This window comes from Pantherophis guttatus, chromosome 1 (genome assembly GCF_059756535.1).
Source record: "Pantherophis guttatus breed Tessera chromosome 1, ASM5975653v1, whole genome shotgun sequence".
Lineage (NCBI taxonomy): Eukaryota > Metazoa > Chordata > Lepidosauria > Squamata > Colubridae > Pantherophis > Pantherophis guttatus.
This window is the reverse complement of record NC_142063.1, coordinates 269,743,330-269,763,902: the sequence shown is the minus strand read 5'-3', so window position 1 is coordinate 269,763,902 and position 20,573 is coordinate 269,743,330. Positions and strand designations below refer to the sequence as shown.

The following is a 20,573-nucleotide window of genomic DNA, read 5'->3' as shown; positions in this document are numbered from 1 at the left end:
ACTGATCTAACGGAGATAAGAAGCAACTGCAAATGTTTTTACATGTCTGGATCTTACTAGAAAAATTAGCAACTGTTGGGATCGCTCTCCTACTTCTGGAACTTTCTAATAAACAACGAACAAAAGAGAAAGCCAATGCGGCACAGTGCTTAAGAGTTTAGATTGGAGGTGGGGAATGGAGAGACTCAAGTTCTAAATTCTCCCTCAGCCATGGAAAGATGACTTTGGGCTAGGCATTCTTTCTCTCAGCCCAACCTTCTTCACAGAGTTCTTGTTATGGGGAAAAATGGGAGGGAGGAGTGCTTTGAAGGCTGTCCTGAGCTTCTAAAGAAAAAGATGGGGCATACCTTTAGCTAACAACAAACAAGTCTGAAAGCACATTGCCCGCACTATAAGCACCATTGGAATTGATTGCTTTTAAAACAGAAAGATCAACAATATATTCCAAAATGCAGCAGTTTCTGTCAAAGCAGGCAAGATTAGTCTTTTTTGTCATGCACCAATATACAACACGGCTAAGAGCCGAGGTGGCGCAGTGGTTAGAGTGCAGTACTGCAGCTACTTCAGCTGACTGCTAGTTCAGCAGATCAGCGGATCAAATCTCACCGGCTCAAGGTTGACTCAGCTTTCCATCCTTCCGAGGTGGATAAAATGAGGACCCAGATTGTTGGGGGCAATATGCTATTTAGTATACTGTCTTTGGTGTAAGCCGCCCAGAGTCCTCGGAGAGTGGGCGGCATAGAAATATGAATAATAAACAAACAAACAAACAAACACTGAATTGTCAACAACCACAACAACAACAAAAACCCAGCTTTGGTTTTCAAAAAAGCATGTATTCTGATCATGATAAATACTGTGTTTATACATTAGATTTGTATTCTGCCTTTTGCGGAGCTCAGGGTAATGTGCATAGCATTTATTTATTTATTTTGTATCCTGTGCCTTTATTATTTTACAAACAACTTAAGGCAATGAATACTTTTCTCCTCTTATTTTCCCCATAACAACAACTCTGTGAGGAGAGTTGGGTTGACAGGAACTGTCTGGTCCAAGATCACTGAACTGGCTTTCATAGCTAAGGCAGGACTTGAACTCACGGTCTACCACTTGCTAGCCTGGTGCCTTAACCACTAGACAAAACTGGATCTCTTCAATTCATGCTTATTTTCCCTCACAACAACCACCCTCCGAGGTAGAGTAGGCTGAGAAAAAGTGATCAGCCCCAATCATTTACTCAGAAACTGAGATTTCTCATTTCCAGTCTGTCACCTTAACTATTATATCATCTGAGCTCTTCTCCCCCCCCCCATGTTTAATGTAATAGCTATAAATAGGCTGAGGTGAAGTAACAGTTTGCCAATGTTTACTTAAAATATATGACTTCCTTTTTTTCTGAAAAGGCAAAAGAAATTTCTCTTGGACCTACCTCAAAGCCGAAGTTGTAACACTGAATCATGGCTTCTCTATAATATTGCTGCAGGGTGGCAGATTCTGATTCATCAAGTTCAGCATCAAATTCGGAAGTGAACATATGATCAACTCTATCGATTGCGCTGCTGATCTTATTGCACAGGTGTAAAGCATCACTCTGGAAAATGCGGAAAAAAGCTCTGCTGATATGTTTGGAACGTAAAGACATATAATTCTGCTGTAATTTACATACACATAACAATACTAGTAATAAACATGAATGCCTACATCTTTGCTATTTAGATTATTAATCTAGAATTGAAGGGTATATTGCAATCCTATGCAGGTAGACCTCAACTTAGAGCCAGTTATTTAACAACTGTTCAGAGTTACGACAGGAAAGGATGCTTTACAGTCAATAAAGTACTTCTGGCCATTGTAAAATATCACTTCGGCTCTCCTGCATCAAATTTACGACTGGTTGTAGTGTTCTGCAGTCATTCAATTTGCCAGTTTCTGGCAAAAAATGCCCATTTAGGAGGATGGGTTCAAACTTACAACTGATTTGAACCTATGACCATGTTATTTACTTAACGACCGCTGTAAAAATGGTTATAGAATCAGATGCAATCATCTAGGTGCCTCAACTTATCACTGTCATGACTTATGACTGAAATTCTAGTAACAATTCTGGTTGTAAGTCAGGGACTACCTATATTCTGGTCGTTAAGTCAAGGACTACCTGTATAAATTTACCTAGAGTTAACCTCATTGAAATTAATAGAATTACTTCTGTTGAAGTGTGTAGAAATATAATATTAACAACTAAAAAAAATTCATCAGTAATATGGCATGTATTCTTTTGGCAGATATATTTGACTATGAGTTGTGGTGAAAACTTTTATGTCTCTTACACACACTTCATAATTATATTTATGTGTAATTTCAGTCATGTTAGGAATATGCTGATAACTCCTCAAAGACACATAGTTTTGTTTTTTTTTAAGATTATGTTTCCACTTCCTATTATGCAGCACTTATGGAAATGTTTTGAATATGTATCAAAATAGAGACAGTTGTGCTGCAATCCATACAGAATGTCACATTCAACTTATTTGCAAATCCTTAATCCAAATTCATAAACTCTCAACAGTTCTAGACAATTTATAAAATTATAAATATCATTCTGTAAAATTGCAGGGCAAATATTGCCGTACTGACTTTCTATGGAAAGCAGATCTAAGTGGTTCATTATATATTTTGAAATGACAAATGAATTAGAATCAACAGCAGACCCCAAGAGAGTGCAACTATGGTCACTTTACCACCTGTGATCTAAACTCTGGAATTCTGGAAGCTGAAGTCCACAGCTCGTGAAAGGGCCCTAGCTGTGCGCCCCTGGCCTAGGAGATAATAAATTAGAAAGTGCTGTACCTTCAACTGTTGTAAAGCTGTGGCAATTTCTGGTTGGCTGGAAGTTTGCTCCTGCTGCAAAGAGATCAGTCCTTCAAGTAACTGCTGAAAGGCTTTTCTCTGGTTCACAAGATGAACCGGCTGCATTACCACAAGGAGGAGGTTGTCAACCTAGAACAAAAGGTAACACAGCGTTGCTGAAAATAGAATTCAAATTATTTCATGCACTCTAAATATTCCAAGGATGGAACTTTTCTTCCCAGAAAATTAATCATCTTAACGAGAATCAGTTACAGATTTGGATTTACTAAAGGCTTCTCTCATTATGATCAATTAAGAGCAATTTTATAAATAGAAGCAGGTTTCTATGCATAGGGTTTGTCCAAATATTTACTGGAAGTTGCTAATAGAGGAATGAGAATCTTTTGTGCTAAAAAAAGAAGTGTTAATTATTCCATTTGTCAAAAGGCCGTCATTCTCACTGGAATTTTAATTACACTTACGTGTGTTGTTTCTTGAGGAAATTAAAGAAGACGAAAGGTTTGTTTACAACATGAAAATACTACCCAACTTTTATTTGTGCCTTCAGATTATGACTGTCAGGCAACTGCCTAGACAAATCCCTGCAGATTTATTGACAATGTTTTTCAGAAATGGTTGGCTGTGACTTCTTTTCTAGGGGTAAAGAGTGTGTGACTAGCCCAAAGTCACCCAGCTGGCTTTGAGCCAAAGAAAGGACTAGAATTCACTGTCTCCTGGTTCCTAGCCCAGCCCATTAAATCAGACTGGCTCGATAACATATTTAGAATGTCTAACAAGGGAAACCCACATTATTAAATATCCAGGACCTTATGGTAGTAATATTTCAGATATAATTTAGAACACATTAAGCATCACCCAGCATTTGAGTCCATGTATTAGCTAACACAGAAAGACTTTACCTGCATACTTCCTAGTGTATTAATAGTTTCCACTTGAGGAACTATTTTGATTGGCTGGCCTTCCCAAGTGCTCCAGCTATCATCAAATTCTTGGTCTTTTTCACTGTATTTTGTCATCAGTAAAAACGATTCCCCTGTGACCTCATCAGAATCTTTCGAGCAATCCTTTCCAGCAGCTGCATTAAGCAACTGCAAGATAAGAGATTTTTCCTGTGCAAAAGTATCTGGCACGAAGATTTGTAAATTTTCAAGCCCAGGAATTTGTACCTGTAAAACAAATGAAAATGGTCAAAACTATTAACAAGGAGATCGATATCTCATTTTCATAATTTTCTGTTTGTAATCACTACACTCACCCCCCCTCCCCCAGCCTCCAATACAGACTGCTTTGGTTTCTTTGATGTGCAAAAAGTTTTCGGAGACTTAATTATGGGAGTTCCTCTGAACTGGGACAATTCCAGTTGCAAAAAATCTTTATATCGTCATTACCTGGTTGCTAGCAATCTAGAAACAGCAGACATTTATCTTCCCATGTAGTATATTTAAGCTGCCATCCATGTATCCGAATTTCTGGGTAAACTCAAGGACTCCTTCTATTAATATTCCCATGCTACGTAGCCCCCGGACTGATTTTTACCTTTGTGTACTGCTGTGCTTTCAGAGCAGCAAGGAAATCTCTCACAGAGGCAGATAATGTGAACTCCGCTGCTATTTCAAGGTCCTACAAATATGGTGAGAAAAGTACATTTTGTTACAAATGAATGGCTTAGCATGAAATTGCAACTGGATTCGGTCTAATTTGTTTACCTTTCTTAATCTCTTGGCAAAGCCAAGAGCTTTCGATGCTCTCTCTCTAGCTTCATGAAATAGCTCTTTCAATGCCCGGCTAGTTTCTATAACAGACCTCCTACAAAAATCAAACAAAATGCATTCACGATACCTTTCATTTCAATATTCCAATTTGGAAAAGAGCATGCAAGTGAAGATTAGAAGGCAAATATGTGCAAACAAGAAACTAAAAATGTAATTACAATTGCTAAAGTATATATTTTATTTACAGGCAGTTCTTGTTAGTGATCACAACTGGGACTGGCAACACACTCATGAAACAAAATAATCATCAGGGAAACAGCAACAGTGCTTATGATCTTACTTCAGCTTTCCTTTGCTTTGCAGTCCCAAAAAGGTTGTACATGTAAATAATCGTTGTAGAGTTACTTTAGATAATTGACGTATTAGCAGTCACTAAATCAGGCAGTTGATAAACAAGGATAATCTTTATTGATTATACCTATTAATATAGCTGCCAATCTCAAAATTATGATTCTAGGTGGCACATATAGAATTACAACCAAACACAACAGCAATTTATAATGAAATAATATCAGGCGAGGATGAACCTAACTGGAATCACTAAAAGCACAATATCCCAATGATGCAGTCACCTATTATCCAGATGTGCTGCACAAAAAATGTTCTCCTTGATGTTGATGTATTTATAAAAATAAAATAAAAAACGTATTTAAAAAAATGTTCTCATCTTGACTATATTCCTCATTAACTCTAATCAGTATCAACAATGGTGCTTTATTCATATATGAACATTTTTCGAGGAGGAATACCTGATTTCATCTGAAGCAACACTGTCATCAGCACTAGCCCAAAATTCATTACAGCTCTCTTGTAAGCCAGAGTCCAAAAAGATTCCTGTTGATTTTAATAGTACTCCTGCAATGTCACTGCAACAAAAATAAAACAGTCACTTCTGAGAAAGTTTACGCACCAAAAAGTTCCTTTCCTGGAACTATAATAGAGATAAAGGAACAATGGCCCTCCAAACATTGCTCACTGCAAAACCTAACATTTCTCAACCCAGACTGACTCAGGCCTTGGAAATTATGGTTCGGCAAAGCCATGTTCTGCATCTATGCACTACAAGGTAATGCAGCAATTCGGATATAAGCATATATTTAAATTCCTCCCATCTTATTTTTTTATTCATCTTATTTTGAACAAAAAAAAAAAAAGAGTAAACAGGGGAGTAAAAGCTAAATTAAAGATACATTCATAGAAAAAAGATTAATATCCTTTTTTCATTTATTTACATAAGATGTAAATAAAGCTGTCGGATAAAATCAAATATTTCTGATTCTGATTTCAAGGGGGTTGAGGATTTTTAAAAAAAATATATATAGCTAAGAAAATTGCCACCACTTTTAGTACATGAACTTAATTTTGCATTAAGAATTTTCATCACAGATATATTTAATTATAAACACTTTCTGTACATGGCTAAATACAGCACACATAAACAGCCATGTGCCACATTTGCATTCCAGGAAGCAATAGATCAGGGGTCTACAAACTTGGCAACTTTAAGACTTGTGTATTTCAACTCTCAGAATACCTCAGACTGCATATTGCCAAATCAGGAGACCTCTGCAAGATTACAAACTCTGCCCTGTAACTTTGTTTAATTTGTAAAAGAATAACATTGTATTTTCTCAGTAAGATATTTCTGTGCCAAAACATAGGATAAGTGTTTTGGAAAAGAGCAGCAAATGAAAATCAGCACTCCTGGATAGGCAAATTTCTTGGCCATACTTTAATGAGTTTATTTGACTTATGTGGAACAGTGTGTGAAAAAAGAAAATATTAGCACCAAGAACAGAGCTAAACAGTAAGTAGACGTATTTTGAATAAATAATTGGCTTCCATTAAAATTATTCAAGTAAAATTAATATCAAACTAGAAGTGTTAGTTATCATTAAAAACATCAACTTTCAATTTGACAGAATATAAAAATTGGGAGACATATAAGCAACTTATTAAAAAATATTACAATTGTTGATGGAAATGTAGTATTAAAAAGTCATAGTTTGGACTTTAAAATAAATCCCAGAAATTTTAAACAGAAACTAAGGTATGAATTTTCACTTATTGAAAGAAAGTAAATCAATACAAACTAACAGAAGATTCATAGTAATAATGCAATTCTACCAGAATAGTTGTCCAGCTTGAGCTTCACCTCCTCGTATATAAGGCGTTATTTCTTTGGTGAAATTCCATTCTTCTTCCAAAAGATTCTTTAAACTATGAGATGCCTGAGGTAACTGCTGTAGCATTTGGATCCAGCTTCCCATGTAATCAAAATAAACCTTGAAACCCAGAGGAAAGAAAGAAAGAGTAGGGAAAGCCATTTAAAGAACAAAGACAAATCCTCATCCATAATATCTTGTTAGATTTCTAAAACTGAACATTGCTTACAATTCTCCTCTCTCCAATATAGAATCCTTTTATCAATTCTCATATTCCTGGCATAGAATTACAGTCCCCAACTTCCATGCCAATCAAGAGACAGAATTCCTCAAAAACTACAGAGGCGCCTCATTGGCTTGGAAAAGGGGTACTTTCACATAAGGAATTGTGTACAGGTAGTCCTCGACTTACAACCGTTCATTTAGTGACCATTCAAAGTTATAACAGCCCTGAAAAAGTAACTTATGACCATTTTTCACACTTATGACCTTTGTAGCAGCCCCAAGATCATATAATCAAAATTCAGATGCTTGGCAACTGATTCATACTTATGACTGTTGCTGTGTCCCAAGTTCATGTGATCAGCTTTTGCAACCTTTTAACAAGCAATCCAGATTCACTTAACAACCGTGTTACTTATCAACTGCAATGATTCGCCTAACAACTATGGAAAAAAAAGGTCATAAAACGGGGCACAACTGAACAAATGTCTCACTTAACAACATAAATTTTGGGTTCGATTGTGCTCATAAGTTAAGGACTATCTGTACTTAATTCAATCAACAGCACTGGTCTACTATAATGTGTATTAAATGGACCTTCAACATACCTGGATCTTTTAACACCAAAAAGAATCTACTGGTCACTCATACAAATAGACTTATTACTGTCAAGAGCTGCACTGAAAACTGAAGCAAGGTTTTCTGCCTGAGAGAAAAATACATCACTTTCTCTGTGGGTCTAGTTATCCTGGAAGATGATAGAAGATAATATGCATTCCTTCAATTCTGCAGGGCCAGGAATATCAACAAAGAGTAAGCTCCCTGCAGTTGCTCTTTTTGGATGGGGTCATGTTAACTTCTTATCACAACATCCTTCCTAGAAAGGATACATGGTTCTAACCATGTCCCAAAGATGCTTTTTCAAGAGGCAACTGGACTTTCTGGTTTTTCTTTGAAGACGTTTCACTTCTCATCCAAGAAGCTTCTTCAGCTCTCTTGAGAAGAAGCAAAACTTCTTCAAAGAAAAACCAGAAAGTCCAGTTGCCTCTTGAAAAAGTACCTTTGGGACAACCATGATCTGGATGACTGAGAATCTCCATAGACATTCTAACCATGCCTCCCTCTGAAACAATATTTCCTTCTGAGCCCAGATGATCTTGATTTTTTAAGGGTTGGAAGACCTAGTTTTCCTCATAGGTACACGATCAAATTTGTCAATCTGTCTGGTTCGAGTTTTACAATGGTTGTACCATGTTTTCCCGAAAATAAGACCCTGTCGTATATTTTTTTGAACCCTGAAATAAGCGCTTGGCCTTATTGCCATGCACTCAAAAGCCCAATTGGGCTTATTATCAAGGGATGTCTTATTTGGTGGGAAACAGGATATATCCATGGCATAATCTGTCATCATTTAGTGCATTTTATGACTGTTTGCTCCCTAATGTTAATATTCTTTACCTTGACTGTTTTCAACAGGATGGCTATAAATATATTTACTAAATATAAACAAGCAAACCCTTAAAGGCAGATAGATAGATAGATAGATAGATAGATAGATAGATAGATAGATAGATAGATAGAGTTAAAATACAAAACGCAGGTTTTTGCAGGCTAGGAAAGTACTTTGTTAATTGACATAATCTAAAAATAACCAAGCGGAACTTGAATCACCAGATGTTACACTGAATTGTGAGTTACCATTAACATCTTATGCAAGTCTTCTTCGAAGGAGTCGATGTTGCAGTGCTTCTGAAGGTCATCAACAACCTCACGTAACATAAACTGGTAATATTGCTTCATCAGGAGGCCACCTTTTAGAACCTCTCTACACTCGCGCACTAGCTGCAAGAGAACAGTCCATAAATAGTACACTGATCAATCTGGTGTTTTTATGCTGCAAAATGCAAAGATGTTTCTAAAGAGCAAACTCTATAAATATCTGTCCTCTTAAGATCTGCTGGTACATGAGACAAGCACCCCACAAAAAGAGTGATGCAAAATAAAACCCAATTGGTAGAACATCTGATGTCTGCAGGGTATGAATCTAAGCCCCTTGTCATCCATTTCCCATCTTCACAAGGCCTCTTGCTGTAATGTTTTATCTCATGGAATTTGGCAAGTACTGTTATCCCTCTACTGTCTGCATTTTTTTCATATTTGCTTGAATACTGAATAGTTGAAGTTTTCATTTAAGACCAAAGCAATAAGTTTATTTTTTCTTGGAGGAGTACTATCTATATCAAAAGGCCATTTTTGTTATCAGCCTAAATCTTTTTTTATTATTGAATGACATAGAAATAATATTTATTTTTAATTTTTGTTACTATTAAATTTATTTGCCACCCATCTTGTTTCAAACAACTTTGGGTGGCTAGACAAAATGAAATCATGACCCCAAAGATGGAGAAGCAGGGAGCTGGTGGGGGAGGAGCTGGAATTAGCCCTTAATTAGTCAACCATTTACAAATATATAAATTAGTCAATAATGTATAAATATATTTTACATATACGATGTTGAAATTTTTAAACATTATGCAGCATGCATATCTTCATCTAGCATTACAGCATAAATTCTCCAAAGTTAGAAAATACATGAATAGTTTCACTAAGAAGCCATTTTATTTAATTTGGGGAAAAAAGAGATTGCTTTTATGCCCTCTGCAGAATCCTCTGTCCTCCCTCTTTTCAAAACATAAAAATCAACGTCATATAGCTATTTTCCTGAAGCACTTATCATTTGTGGATAATGTAGAAGTTGCACAAGACATTGTTTTTTTCACTTTAGATAAAATAATTATTTCTAAGCAATGAGCATTTGTCGCAAGCAATGTTCTTGCTCATTATTTTGTGAGCAGCCTCTGGACTACAGCAGAGAATTGTGAAGATACATTTTTACCTGCCACCATCCTAACATTACAGAATAAAATAAAATATGACAAGCAAACCTGCTTAATACTCAAGAGGGATGGCTCCCCAGCAGGCTGCTGTTCCAATCTTAATTTGAGACACTCGTGGATAACATTGAGAAGAACTCGGCAAAGAACCAGAAAGGCAGGTTCAAAAGATGGCAAATCCATAGATTTCAACTCTTCCCATGATACAGTACTGCATTTTTGATCTGAAGAAGCCGGAGAATTTGACAACTGCACATAATCTGAACATAAAATGGGATCTGGGTATTCAGAAAACTAACAGCAATAAAAGAGAGAAAGAGAGAATTTGGTGATTAATTTAGTCTCTTCTTTGGAACAGTACATTTTTATAAACCACATATTAACTTTGAAAACTGCTGAAAATACATGAAGCAAAACCACCTTCTGTTTAAACCGCATCCTATCCCTGCAGATAAATGTTTCAAGAAAGGTCTCTAGGCCAGCAGTCACCAACTGGTGGTCCACGAGAAAATTTTGGTGGTCCGCAGAAAAATTATTTGCATTTTTTATATTGCACTAAATACTATTTATCTTTTTTAAAAAAATCATATTAGTGGTCCGCGGGATTTAAAATTATGAATTTAGTGGTCTCTGAGGTCCGAAAGGTGGGTGACCCCCTGCTCTAGGCTATACAGCATAGATGCTGATATTCAAAGTATGCTACCTCTCCTCCCCCAATAAAAAAATCCCTTTTGGTGCAAGCATGGGAGTTAGACTGGAACTAAACAACTGGCTGCTCCAGAAAAGTAGCAACATAGGCGTAATCAGGCTTGTAGCAATGATACATAACCAGCATGGTTGCTAGATTTACAAGAAACACATTTTCTAATACACATCTGGCAGCTTTACCCAAGGAAAATTGTTTTTAACAGAAATCCATGTAAAATTATTATTAAAATACCAGCAATGTCTAAACATCTTTAGGCTTGTCTTTCTTGGGTCTACATAAGAGAGCCACAGAGGCAGCCAATAGCTGCTATTTTCACTCTGGACTGGGATGGTATCATTATATAGCACAATGGGAAAATTAAAACAAGAAACCAGTGAACCAGAATACCTGGACAGTACAGAGAAATGCTGGGGAGGTGAGCCATTGAGGCTCCAGCACATCTCCCAGAGTGCCAGATGTTGATGATAAGGATTAATATGAAGAAAGCTCTTGCCAGTTTTCACATCCTACTCCATAATAGTAGGAACCAAACTACTGATCAAATGTAAACTTCATGTACCAGACATTCATCAGCATGCATATAAACGAAACATATGCAAAACATCAAGCAAAGGAAAAGTTTCCCTTGATTGGGCCTGATAAGTGTGGCCTATGATAACCCTCAGTTTTTTTGTGGGATGTTTTCTTGCTGCCCAGTTGAGCCTACATAGCCTGAGGGGACGGTGGGGCTCTCATTCTAACCATCCCCAACTTTGCTTAGCTCCCAAACCTAATTTTCATTGGCCAGTGCTGCCATTTGCTGAGGGAATGAAAATATAGAGAGAAAATGCTATAGAAAAAGAGAAGCAGACTTACCTGGTTTAGAATCTTCTTCAACTATCATGTCTAAAAATTTAAATAAAAGTAGGTTTTACCCCAGTCCCAGGAACTAAGGATAAATTATTCTGCAAAATGGACTCAGTTAAAACCTTTTCTAAAAAAAAAAAAAAAACCCAGTCTTTGCTTTTTCAATTGTCTTCTTCGGATCCCATATATTTTCCTAAATATTCGCAATTCTTTATAAAAATAAGACAATAATTTAACACTCTGTTAAAAACTACTTACAAGTTAAAACAATCATAATCTTTATCCACATTATCAAAATCTGCAGTGAAACAGATCAGATACCAGGAAAAACAATCAAATTGTTATGTCTATGGAGGAATTTACATAGAAAGGTAGCAGCATTTTTCTCTACCTACAACATTCAGAGGTTAAAAATCCTGCTTCAAGACACTATTTGCTTCATGATAATTACAGTAACATAATTCTAATTATAATTTGAGAGACATGGTATAATAAAACATTCATATACTGTATTTTTTGTTCCATAAGACACACCTGACCATAAGACACACTCCCGTTTTTGACCCCTTTGCGTCCCATCTTTGGTCTCCTTGCATCCTGTTTTCGGCCTCCATGTGTCCTGTTTTCGGTCTCTGTGCGCTGTTTTTGGCCTCCACACATCCCATTTTTGGCTTCCATGTGCCCTGTTTTTGGCCTCTGTGCGCCCCATTTTCAGCCTCAAAACAGGGCATGCAGAGGTCAAAACAGGGCATGCAGACGCAAAAAATGGCCGAAAGATGGGGGCCAGCGGGTAGGCGGGGCTTCGGCAATATTCGCTCCATAAGATGCACAGACATTTCCACCCACTTTTGGGAGACAAAAGAAGTGTGTCTTATGGAGCGAAAAATATAGTATATGGATCTTTATATGATAACCATGTAAATTATACAATACAAATTAATATTTGAGTTTTTATCATAACAAAACAAAAACTGTCAAGACTTCTTCCATATCAAAAATATTTCCAGGAATCTGACACCAATGTGACATTTAAATGCACCCTCTACTCATCCAACCTGTAGGCTATATGCTTGAGTACTTCTAATACATGCAAACCCAAAAGAAATTGGGTTTTGGGGGGGTTAAGCGTGCAAGACAAGACTGGGATATCAAAAATTAAATTCTCTTGTAAATCATTAAAACAACTGAATGATTTTGGTTAGCTACTCTCATCCAGCATAATCACAAAATTCTTGTGCGAATAAACAGGAGAGGAAAAAAATAGACAGGCTTCTAGAACTACTTGGAGGAAGAGCAGAATATAAGTACAGTAATGTATAATGTTTTTGTATTAATTATTTTGAATTTAAATGTATTTAAAATATTCTGTTTACTGTATCTTAGCTCTCACAGGACTTCCTGGTAAGGAAGGATTGGAACATTTATTCATTTTTTTTCATTTTGTGTAAAATTACCTTTCAGTCTAAAGAATATCCTTTCTCCCACAATCAAAATCACATCAGAAAACAATAAAGTAGCATAGATAATATTCTGTGAAAAAACTTTCATTTCTAGCACCTGGCCATTATTACTCCAATAAGGCCTGTCCCATGTTATAGGGCCATTAGTATCATCACTAAGAAAGGAGGAAGAGAATGGGAGAAATTGAATACCTAGTGCAGCGGCCCACAACCTTTAGGGCACCAGGGACTGATTCTGTGGGGAGTTTTTTCTGTGGACTGGAGGAGGCGTGGTGTCATGTGCTGCTTGCATCCCGTGAATGGGGCTTTGCTTGTTTATGCGGACCAGTTTCTGGCATGCTGCAGACAAGTGCTGGTCCCCAGACCAGGGGTTGCAACCCTTGATGTAGTGAATTCCCACTAACCTTTAACTGTCAGGAAATTGATACAGGTAGTCCTCGACTTATGACAACTGAGCCCAATATTTATGTTGCTAAGCAAGGCAGTTGTTAAGCAAGTTTTGCCCCATTTTACAACCTTTTCTGCCACAACAGTAGTTGTTAAGTGAATCATGCAGTCATTAAGTGAAACTGGGTTCCTCCATTGATGGTGCTTGTCGGAAGCTGGCTAGGAAGGTTACAAATAGCGATCTTAACTCTGCAACAGTGCAACTACTGTCATTCCTGTTGCAAAGCGCCCAAATTACGATCATGTGACCAAGCGAATGCTGCAATGGTTGTCAAGTGTGAAAAGGGGTCATAAGTCACTTTTTAAAGTGCCATTGTAATGTTGAACGGTCACTGAATGAATGGCTGTAAGTCAAGGACTACCTGTGTAGGCTCTGTTGTGGCTTTTCTGTAGTGCCAGACACAGAACTGACAAGGAAAGACCACATATATATTACATTATGTTTCACCTGATAATGTCACCATTACTAAAGCAAGTCAACATGGTTTAGCATGGTTTGAACTATATATGCATTTTTACATAGAAAAACTTTTTGAAGAAAAACATTGCTTTAAAAGGACTATTGCTTGAGCATCATCCATTCCACCCGCCTCCCCAAACCTACCTCTAGCTGCTGATCGCTCTTTATCAATGCCATTCGGGCCCTCTGCAAGGAGCCATGCATTAACTTGTGCAGTCTTAAAATGAGTTTCCTCAACCCCATCTGTTTCAGTGCTTTATCTACAAATGGCCTATAAATAGAGGTGAAACAAGGTCTGCCATAGCCTGTCTCTCTGCTGGACTCTGTAACTGCCCGGCAGGTTGAGTCATCTTCAGATTCAAGCCTATCAAGCTTTCTTGACAAATGTTCCTGTGCCTCAAAGTCAAAATTTGTATTGGCAAGATTATTCCGGAAGGCTTGTCTGAGTTCCTCCATTTTCTCCTCAGAGATTTGTTCTTCATCTTCACTTTCCTCTGTGCATGCACCTGAGGTTACCCTATCATCATCATCGTCTTCATCGTAAACTTCATCCTCTGGATCATTGTCCCTGAATGAACGAGGAGAAGGGATTTCAAACACTGGCCAGCCAATGTCAGAAAGATCCTTGATGCCCAAAAGAGTCCCCATAATCCTTAGTTTCTGGTTTAAATCTTTTGTAATGTTTAACCAAAGACAAAGTGCCTGCACCCTGTCCTGAAAATCCCTTGCAGCATATTTTTCATAGTCACTTTGAAGGGCCTTCAGAGATGGATAAAGTGCTTCTACGTATTCTAGCAGCTCCATTATCCGCTTTACCTGTTCAAAAGAGACCCGCTGGCGATGGAGGTGCTCGTGATAGCTTGAGTAGCCCATTACATTAGCTCCATGGGCTGCTTTACACTGTCTTGCCGACGTACCATTAAGACTAGCTCCATTTCCCACACAGGAGAGGTTCCGATAGTTTACCTTGAAAGTAAAAATTTCATTGATAATATCAGGGATGGCTTGACGAGCTGTGTACAAATAGAAGTCTTGGTCCTTAATAGTCCGCCCTGCATGCCATGCCTGCAGTTCAAGCCAGATTAATTCATTGGATCGGTTTAATTCAACAGAGGAAGTGCTTTCCTGGCCTTTCTGCTCTTTGTCCTTTTTCTTGGAAACTGAGGTAAGCTTTAGCAATAGCCGCAGGGTCTCAAAAAATTTTAAGCGATCTGCTGGGTAATCGGTACGAGACGTCTGGCGTGTAGTTTTGGCTATAGGCACGGGTACAGATACTGGAGGCTTAGCATTGCTGCAGCCAAGGCTGAGGTAAGGCTTATTGAGATCAACATCCGGAATCGACTTTTTTGGTAAGGACCCACTAACTGAGTCCAACATGAATGAACACTGTACGTTTTTCTTGTGATCCCTCTCAGTTGTCCTTAGGGTGGCTCGGATCTTTTTCCCCTGCTTATAGCTGTGCTCTTCTGAGTTCTCGGAGATTTTAATATTATCTTTGTTAGGCAGCTGGTTGGGTGAGCTCATTTTCTCTGAAATCATAACACGAAACACATTTTGTTCACATGCTTTTTTTAAAAAAACACACCTAATTTATACTAATTTTATTTATTCTATTCTGTAAGTGTTCAGTTTTGTTGTATGCTAAATGTACATGACACATTTATGACAGTCCCTTAAAATTATGTAAAAGGTTCAAAACCTAATAGATATCATACATAATTCAAATACCATTCAAATACTCTGCCCATGTTTTTATGTCTAGCGTCATAAATTTATGAAACACTGGAACACAGGCATCCAATAGAAACCACATTGATGTCAAACATCACATCATGTCAATTATGCAAATTATGTAATTTGGCTCAGTCAAATCATGATGCAGATGGTGTACAGTACAGAATGTGCACTATTTATGTGATGATGTCATAAGACATACGACATCATTCTCCATCTGCCTTCCTATGATATCTATATAGTACAGATTGTTACCTGGTACTTAGCTGTGCCCACAAATTAGGATGATAAAACGTCTTAGTAGTTATGAGAATGGCAACAGGATAGTCATATCCCACTCGTTCAACCATAACACATTTATGTTTCAGTAATTACATCTAAAGTTATATGTGGCCAGATTTGAAACTCTGAATTATTAGGTTCCTGTCATTACAAAACCACATGCCGAATTAACTTTTTACTTAAAACTTCAGTTTTTTTGTGTTACTGCTATTTTTAAACAATGAGATAAACCTCAATTATCTGATTTAGTTATCTTAATTTCTGTACCTCTTCCTTATGCTTTCCTAGTCATTCAACTTAAACCAAAATCTAACATAAGAATGAAAAAAACCGTATTTTATAAATATCCATGAATGTGTAAGTAGCAATAATTGATAACCACACCAAAGAGCTCTTTGAAACATACTTCACTCAAAATTCAAGGCACTCTGAGTCATTTTGTACCTAAGGGCATCATAATTATATTGTGGAGTTTTTAAAATAACAGGGCTAATGGAAACATTCAGTTGTACTAATTGTAATCCTAAGAAGTGACCTCTCATTACAATTCTCTTTTACTATACATAGCAGTTGGAATCAGTGACTAAACAGAAGTCTTCAGAGCATAAGCCTTGATGGAATGGAGAGGAATCACATTTTTCCCCCTTAAAATTACTGATTAAATCTTTCTAAAACGTAAGAGCTAAAAGGCAAAACTATGAGGTTGTAAAATTAATCTCATTGATGCATAATTTCATTCAAATTGACATAAGCAACATCCCCTTGCTGAGAAAGATACTTGAGCAACTGATTAATTTTGTAGAACCATTTTGGTTAGTTTAAGCCTGGCCTTTCCATTGACGCTAGCGTATTAACCCTTAATCATCATCTTAATCTCTCTTAGCTGAAAGAAAAAAATGGAGGGTGACTGTGATGATTCTGTTGAACCTCTGAGTGGGCTTTTGAAATACTGATCATGATGTCCTTCTGTAGAGGTTGTCCAAGTTAGATGAAAGGAAACTCTATGCATGGCCGTGCTTGCACAGCATAGCCATCTCCTGAAAATGGTGCTGCAGGATTCTGCAAGGTTGCATTTTATCCCACATGCTGTTTAAAATCTACATGAAGCTGCTGAGTGAGATCATTTGGAGATTAAGAATAACGTGTCACCACTTTGCTGATGACACACAGCCGTCTGTTTTCATTAGCTCCAGGTGAAGCAGAAATATTAATTCAGTGCTGGCCACAGTAATGGGCTGGATAAAGGCTAACAACTTCTGTCCGTCTTGTCTGTCTCTCCATCCAGCATTTCTGGACAAGACAGAAATGCTGAGAGCAGATAAGTTTATCCAGGTGAACAATGGTCACCTTATTCTAGAAAGTGATCTACAACTCTTAAAAGATAAGTTGCACAGTTTGAGTATTCTTTTGGTCACTAAAAACCCAAGTGTCCTCTGTGGTATAAATATAGGCTGGTAATGTATACCAACTATGGACTTTACAGCTTTTTATTTAGTTTACTATTATGTAATTTATCATTCCTACACTCTTTTTTCCCTATATCTTGAATTTTCAGCAGTTGGGTATGAGTTCTACAGAAGTAATGTGCATAATTCCTTGTAAACCCATATAAATGTACCTGGATCTACAAAATGTTTTTTATTACTATCCTAACAACTAAGGTGCTAAGTGTTATGAATACTAAGGTGGACCAAGCTAGTTTAAATCTTCCTATCTTAGCAGGTAGCCATGCTCTTGGGATAATACCAGTATAACACTGACCTATTTTAAAAGTTATTTTAAGGATAATAAAATGTGGAATACTTTTAAAGTTCTACTTTTTATAAATCTCATCTACAGTAAAAAAAAAGCAATAGAAAAAGAGAATTATTTAATAAACTCATAATTTTACTACACCTGAAATTCTGCTAAATAGGATGCTATGCAGTTTGCATAGCATGAGGAATATTTCTAGTTTTTGACAATATTCATATATTTTGCAAAGCATATTGCCAATACTAATATAGTACATACAGACTGATGTAATAAAACATTTGCTTTGGGGGGGGGGGAAGTGCCTTCAATCATGGCTGATTCCTGGTGGATATGTCCCCTCAGTTTTCTTGACAAAATTTCAATAATAGTTTGTCCTTGCCTGTTTCTAGGGCTAAAAGGGGTATGACTCCTCCAAGGTCATCCAGCCAGTATCCTGCGTTAAATTTCAGTGCCTTAACTACTACACCAAACTAGCTCTCAATTAAAGACTATTATACTGTTATTTAGTGAAAGTGAAGACAACATTTTGCAAAATAGTCAGTAGATTATTTTATTTCCTTGGGAATAATCATGCATATTTGTCAAAATAATGTATATGCATTCAAGATGCATGACTTTTCTCTGCACAATCTTCCTTACATAAGCCCATGCAGAATTATAGAGCACCTGCCTTGCTTTAAAAAGATAAAACAGTTAAATAGTTCAGAGGGGTAAAAATGTCCTTTCTCTGTATCAGACAACTTTGGACAATCATTGCCTGTCAGAATAAATAATAACAAGCTAAATAGACAACTAGACAACTGGGACAAGCTGACTATCCACAATGCTATTTTCTTCCCATTTCTAATTGCTTTTAATATACTTTGTAACGAATTAACCCTCTTAATCCTGCTGCTCTGCTGTGCCAGTTGTATTGCAAAAGAGCAAGTGATGAGACAGAAATCTGAGGCCCTTTGATCTTCCCACTAAGTTTTCTGCACATTCAGCAGAAGGGAAGACTGTATTGATTCTCCTTCCCCACAGAAATAGTTCATTTCTCAATTTTCAATGCATTGGATGAAAGCTCCCATTTTGTCTGTCTAATATAAATTATTATATATATACATACTATTACTATCTAATATGCATACTAATATAGTATGTCTAATTTACTGGGGAAACGATAGTAGATTTCAAGCATGATGCCAAGTTACTCACTGCTGACTGCTTTACTTTTTGCAATCCTGAAAAATTCTTGCGTACCTTTCAAAGCAGAACGGTTGATAGGTTTCCCAATGTTACTTTTCAGATGTTTTGTTGACAGGCGTTTCATCTGCCGTGGTGTGCTAGGAGGGGAGGTTCCATATAAAGTTTCAGTATTAGCTTCATCCGATAAGTCTTCAGTATCAGATTCTGATATCTTGCAAGTAGCATCTTCAAACCTGCACTCTTGCCTAAGTATAAGCAATGAAAAAAATTAGGAATTATAGGTTTACAATCCCCATCCCGTCCCAAAAGGGGAGAAAACCCCACCCCAATTTAAATGCTTCCATCTAAGGGTCATGATCTTTCTGCACCTTTGCCACTCCAGTGAGGTATATAGCAGCTCTTCCAAAGCAGTTTTTCCCCCTAGTGTATCACTTTTATGTCTTTGGTTGGAAAACATTGTAGATTGAATTGAATTTTTAAAAAGTGGACCCCTATGATCACTTAACGGGACAAAAATGAGATGTACAATCTGGTAGAATTGCCAGAATTACATCACAAATTGACATATATACATTTGCATCTATTAAAAAATGCAATAGCACAGAGAATTGTGCATATGTGTTGCTAAATACTTAATGCATCTGTAGCAAACTTTTGTCAAATATGCATTGTCATGAAGCGTTATCCCTTACGTATTTGCTTGCAACTACGTGAGTATAAAACGGGCAGAGTTTGCATTGAAACCCCACAGTATGACGGACATTTTATTTATTGGTTCGATTTATATGACACCCTTTTCCAGAGACTCAGGGCGGCTTACAATATGTTAAGCAATAGCCTTCATACTTCTGTATATACCTGCTTAGTAGGGCTTTCGCCCGCCCCCCAGCGGTGTTTTTTTTTATACAAAGTCAGCTTATTGCCCCCACAAACCGGGTCCTCATTTTACCTACCTCGAAAGGATGGAAGGCTGAGTCAACCTTGAGCCTGGTGAGATTTGAACTTGCAGTAATTGCAGACAGCTGGTGTTACTTAACAGTGCTTTAGTCTGCTGTGCCACCAAGGCTCTTTCATCATTTGATCCTTCTTTCACCAATTCTGTGCACACCAATGCCACATTAATTGGTGAGCAAACTATTAACAGGCCACTAATTTCTATATACATGCAATGCAGACTTCTTGTCTCGTTGGAGAGAAAAGCAGCAGATACCAACATCTTCTACAAACTTAAGAATGTTTAAGGTATGTTTCTACAGAGAAAAATACATGATTTTTACAACTGAAAAAAATATTATGAAAAACTTGGGGGGGAGGAGGGTTCTATATAAGAACAGTTTTTAAGGAACAGTTTTTACTTACATGAAAACATTACAAATTTTGAATAACTCCCGTCTCCAGCATCAGAGAACTGCAATTCCCATGTATATCAGTGCTCCTCTAGGAAACCCTCCTACTATATAATATCTACATCAGTCCAGTATCAGGGCCTTACAACTGGTTGCATAGCGACCATTTAGTTACACCAGACCCTTCAAAAGGGTCTTAATGACCCCGATTCAAAGTTCTGGCCAGGTACTCCCTCCTGCAATCATGTGACCACATTTTGGGCACTTTGGCAATCAGCCTGCATTTATAGCGTACAAATGCAGCATCCCACGGTCACATAACTATTACTTATGCAGTGTTTACCCCCAAACCATCGTTTATTTCATTTCTGGCAAAAAATGCCACATAGCAAACAATGGTTTTGCTTAATGACCACTGCATTCAT

General features: G+C 37.2%; 1 protein-coding gene across 18 annotated transcripts in view; it reads right to left on the bottom strand.

Moving 5' to 3' along the window:
* The window catches only part of MAP3K4 (mitogen-activated protein kinase kinase kinase 4), a 94,615-nt gene that overhangs the window by 25,411 nt on the left and 48,631 nt on the right, over nt 1-20,573 (bottom strand). For all 18 annotated transcript variants that reach the window (XM_087887724.1, XM_087887751.1, XM_087887733.1 and 15 more), the window contains 11 exons: nt 18,857-19,047; nt 13,988-15,372; nt 9,973-10,215; nt 8,726-8,869; nt 6,768-6,925; nt 5,390-5,506; nt 4,575-4,674; nt 4,405-4,488; nt 3,768-4,034; nt 2,848-2,997; nt 1,430-1,591 (listed from right to left, as the gene is read on the bottom strand). In XM_087887724.1, coding sequence (XP_087743850.1) covers nt 1,430-1,591; nt 2,848-2,997; nt 3,768-4,034; nt 4,405-4,488; nt 4,575-4,674; nt 5,390-5,506; nt 6,768-6,925; nt 8,726-8,869; nt 9,973-10,215; nt 13,988-15,372; nt 18,857-18,926 — 2,880 coding nt within the window. In that variant the 5' untranslated portion in view covers nt 18,927-19,047. The remainder of the gene's footprint in view (nt 1-1,429; nt 1,592-2,847; nt 2,998-3,767; nt 4,035-4,404; nt 4,489-4,574; nt 4,675-5,389; nt 5,507-6,767; nt 6,926-8,725; nt 8,870-9,972; nt 10,216-13,987; nt 15,373-18,856; nt 19,048-20,573) is intronic.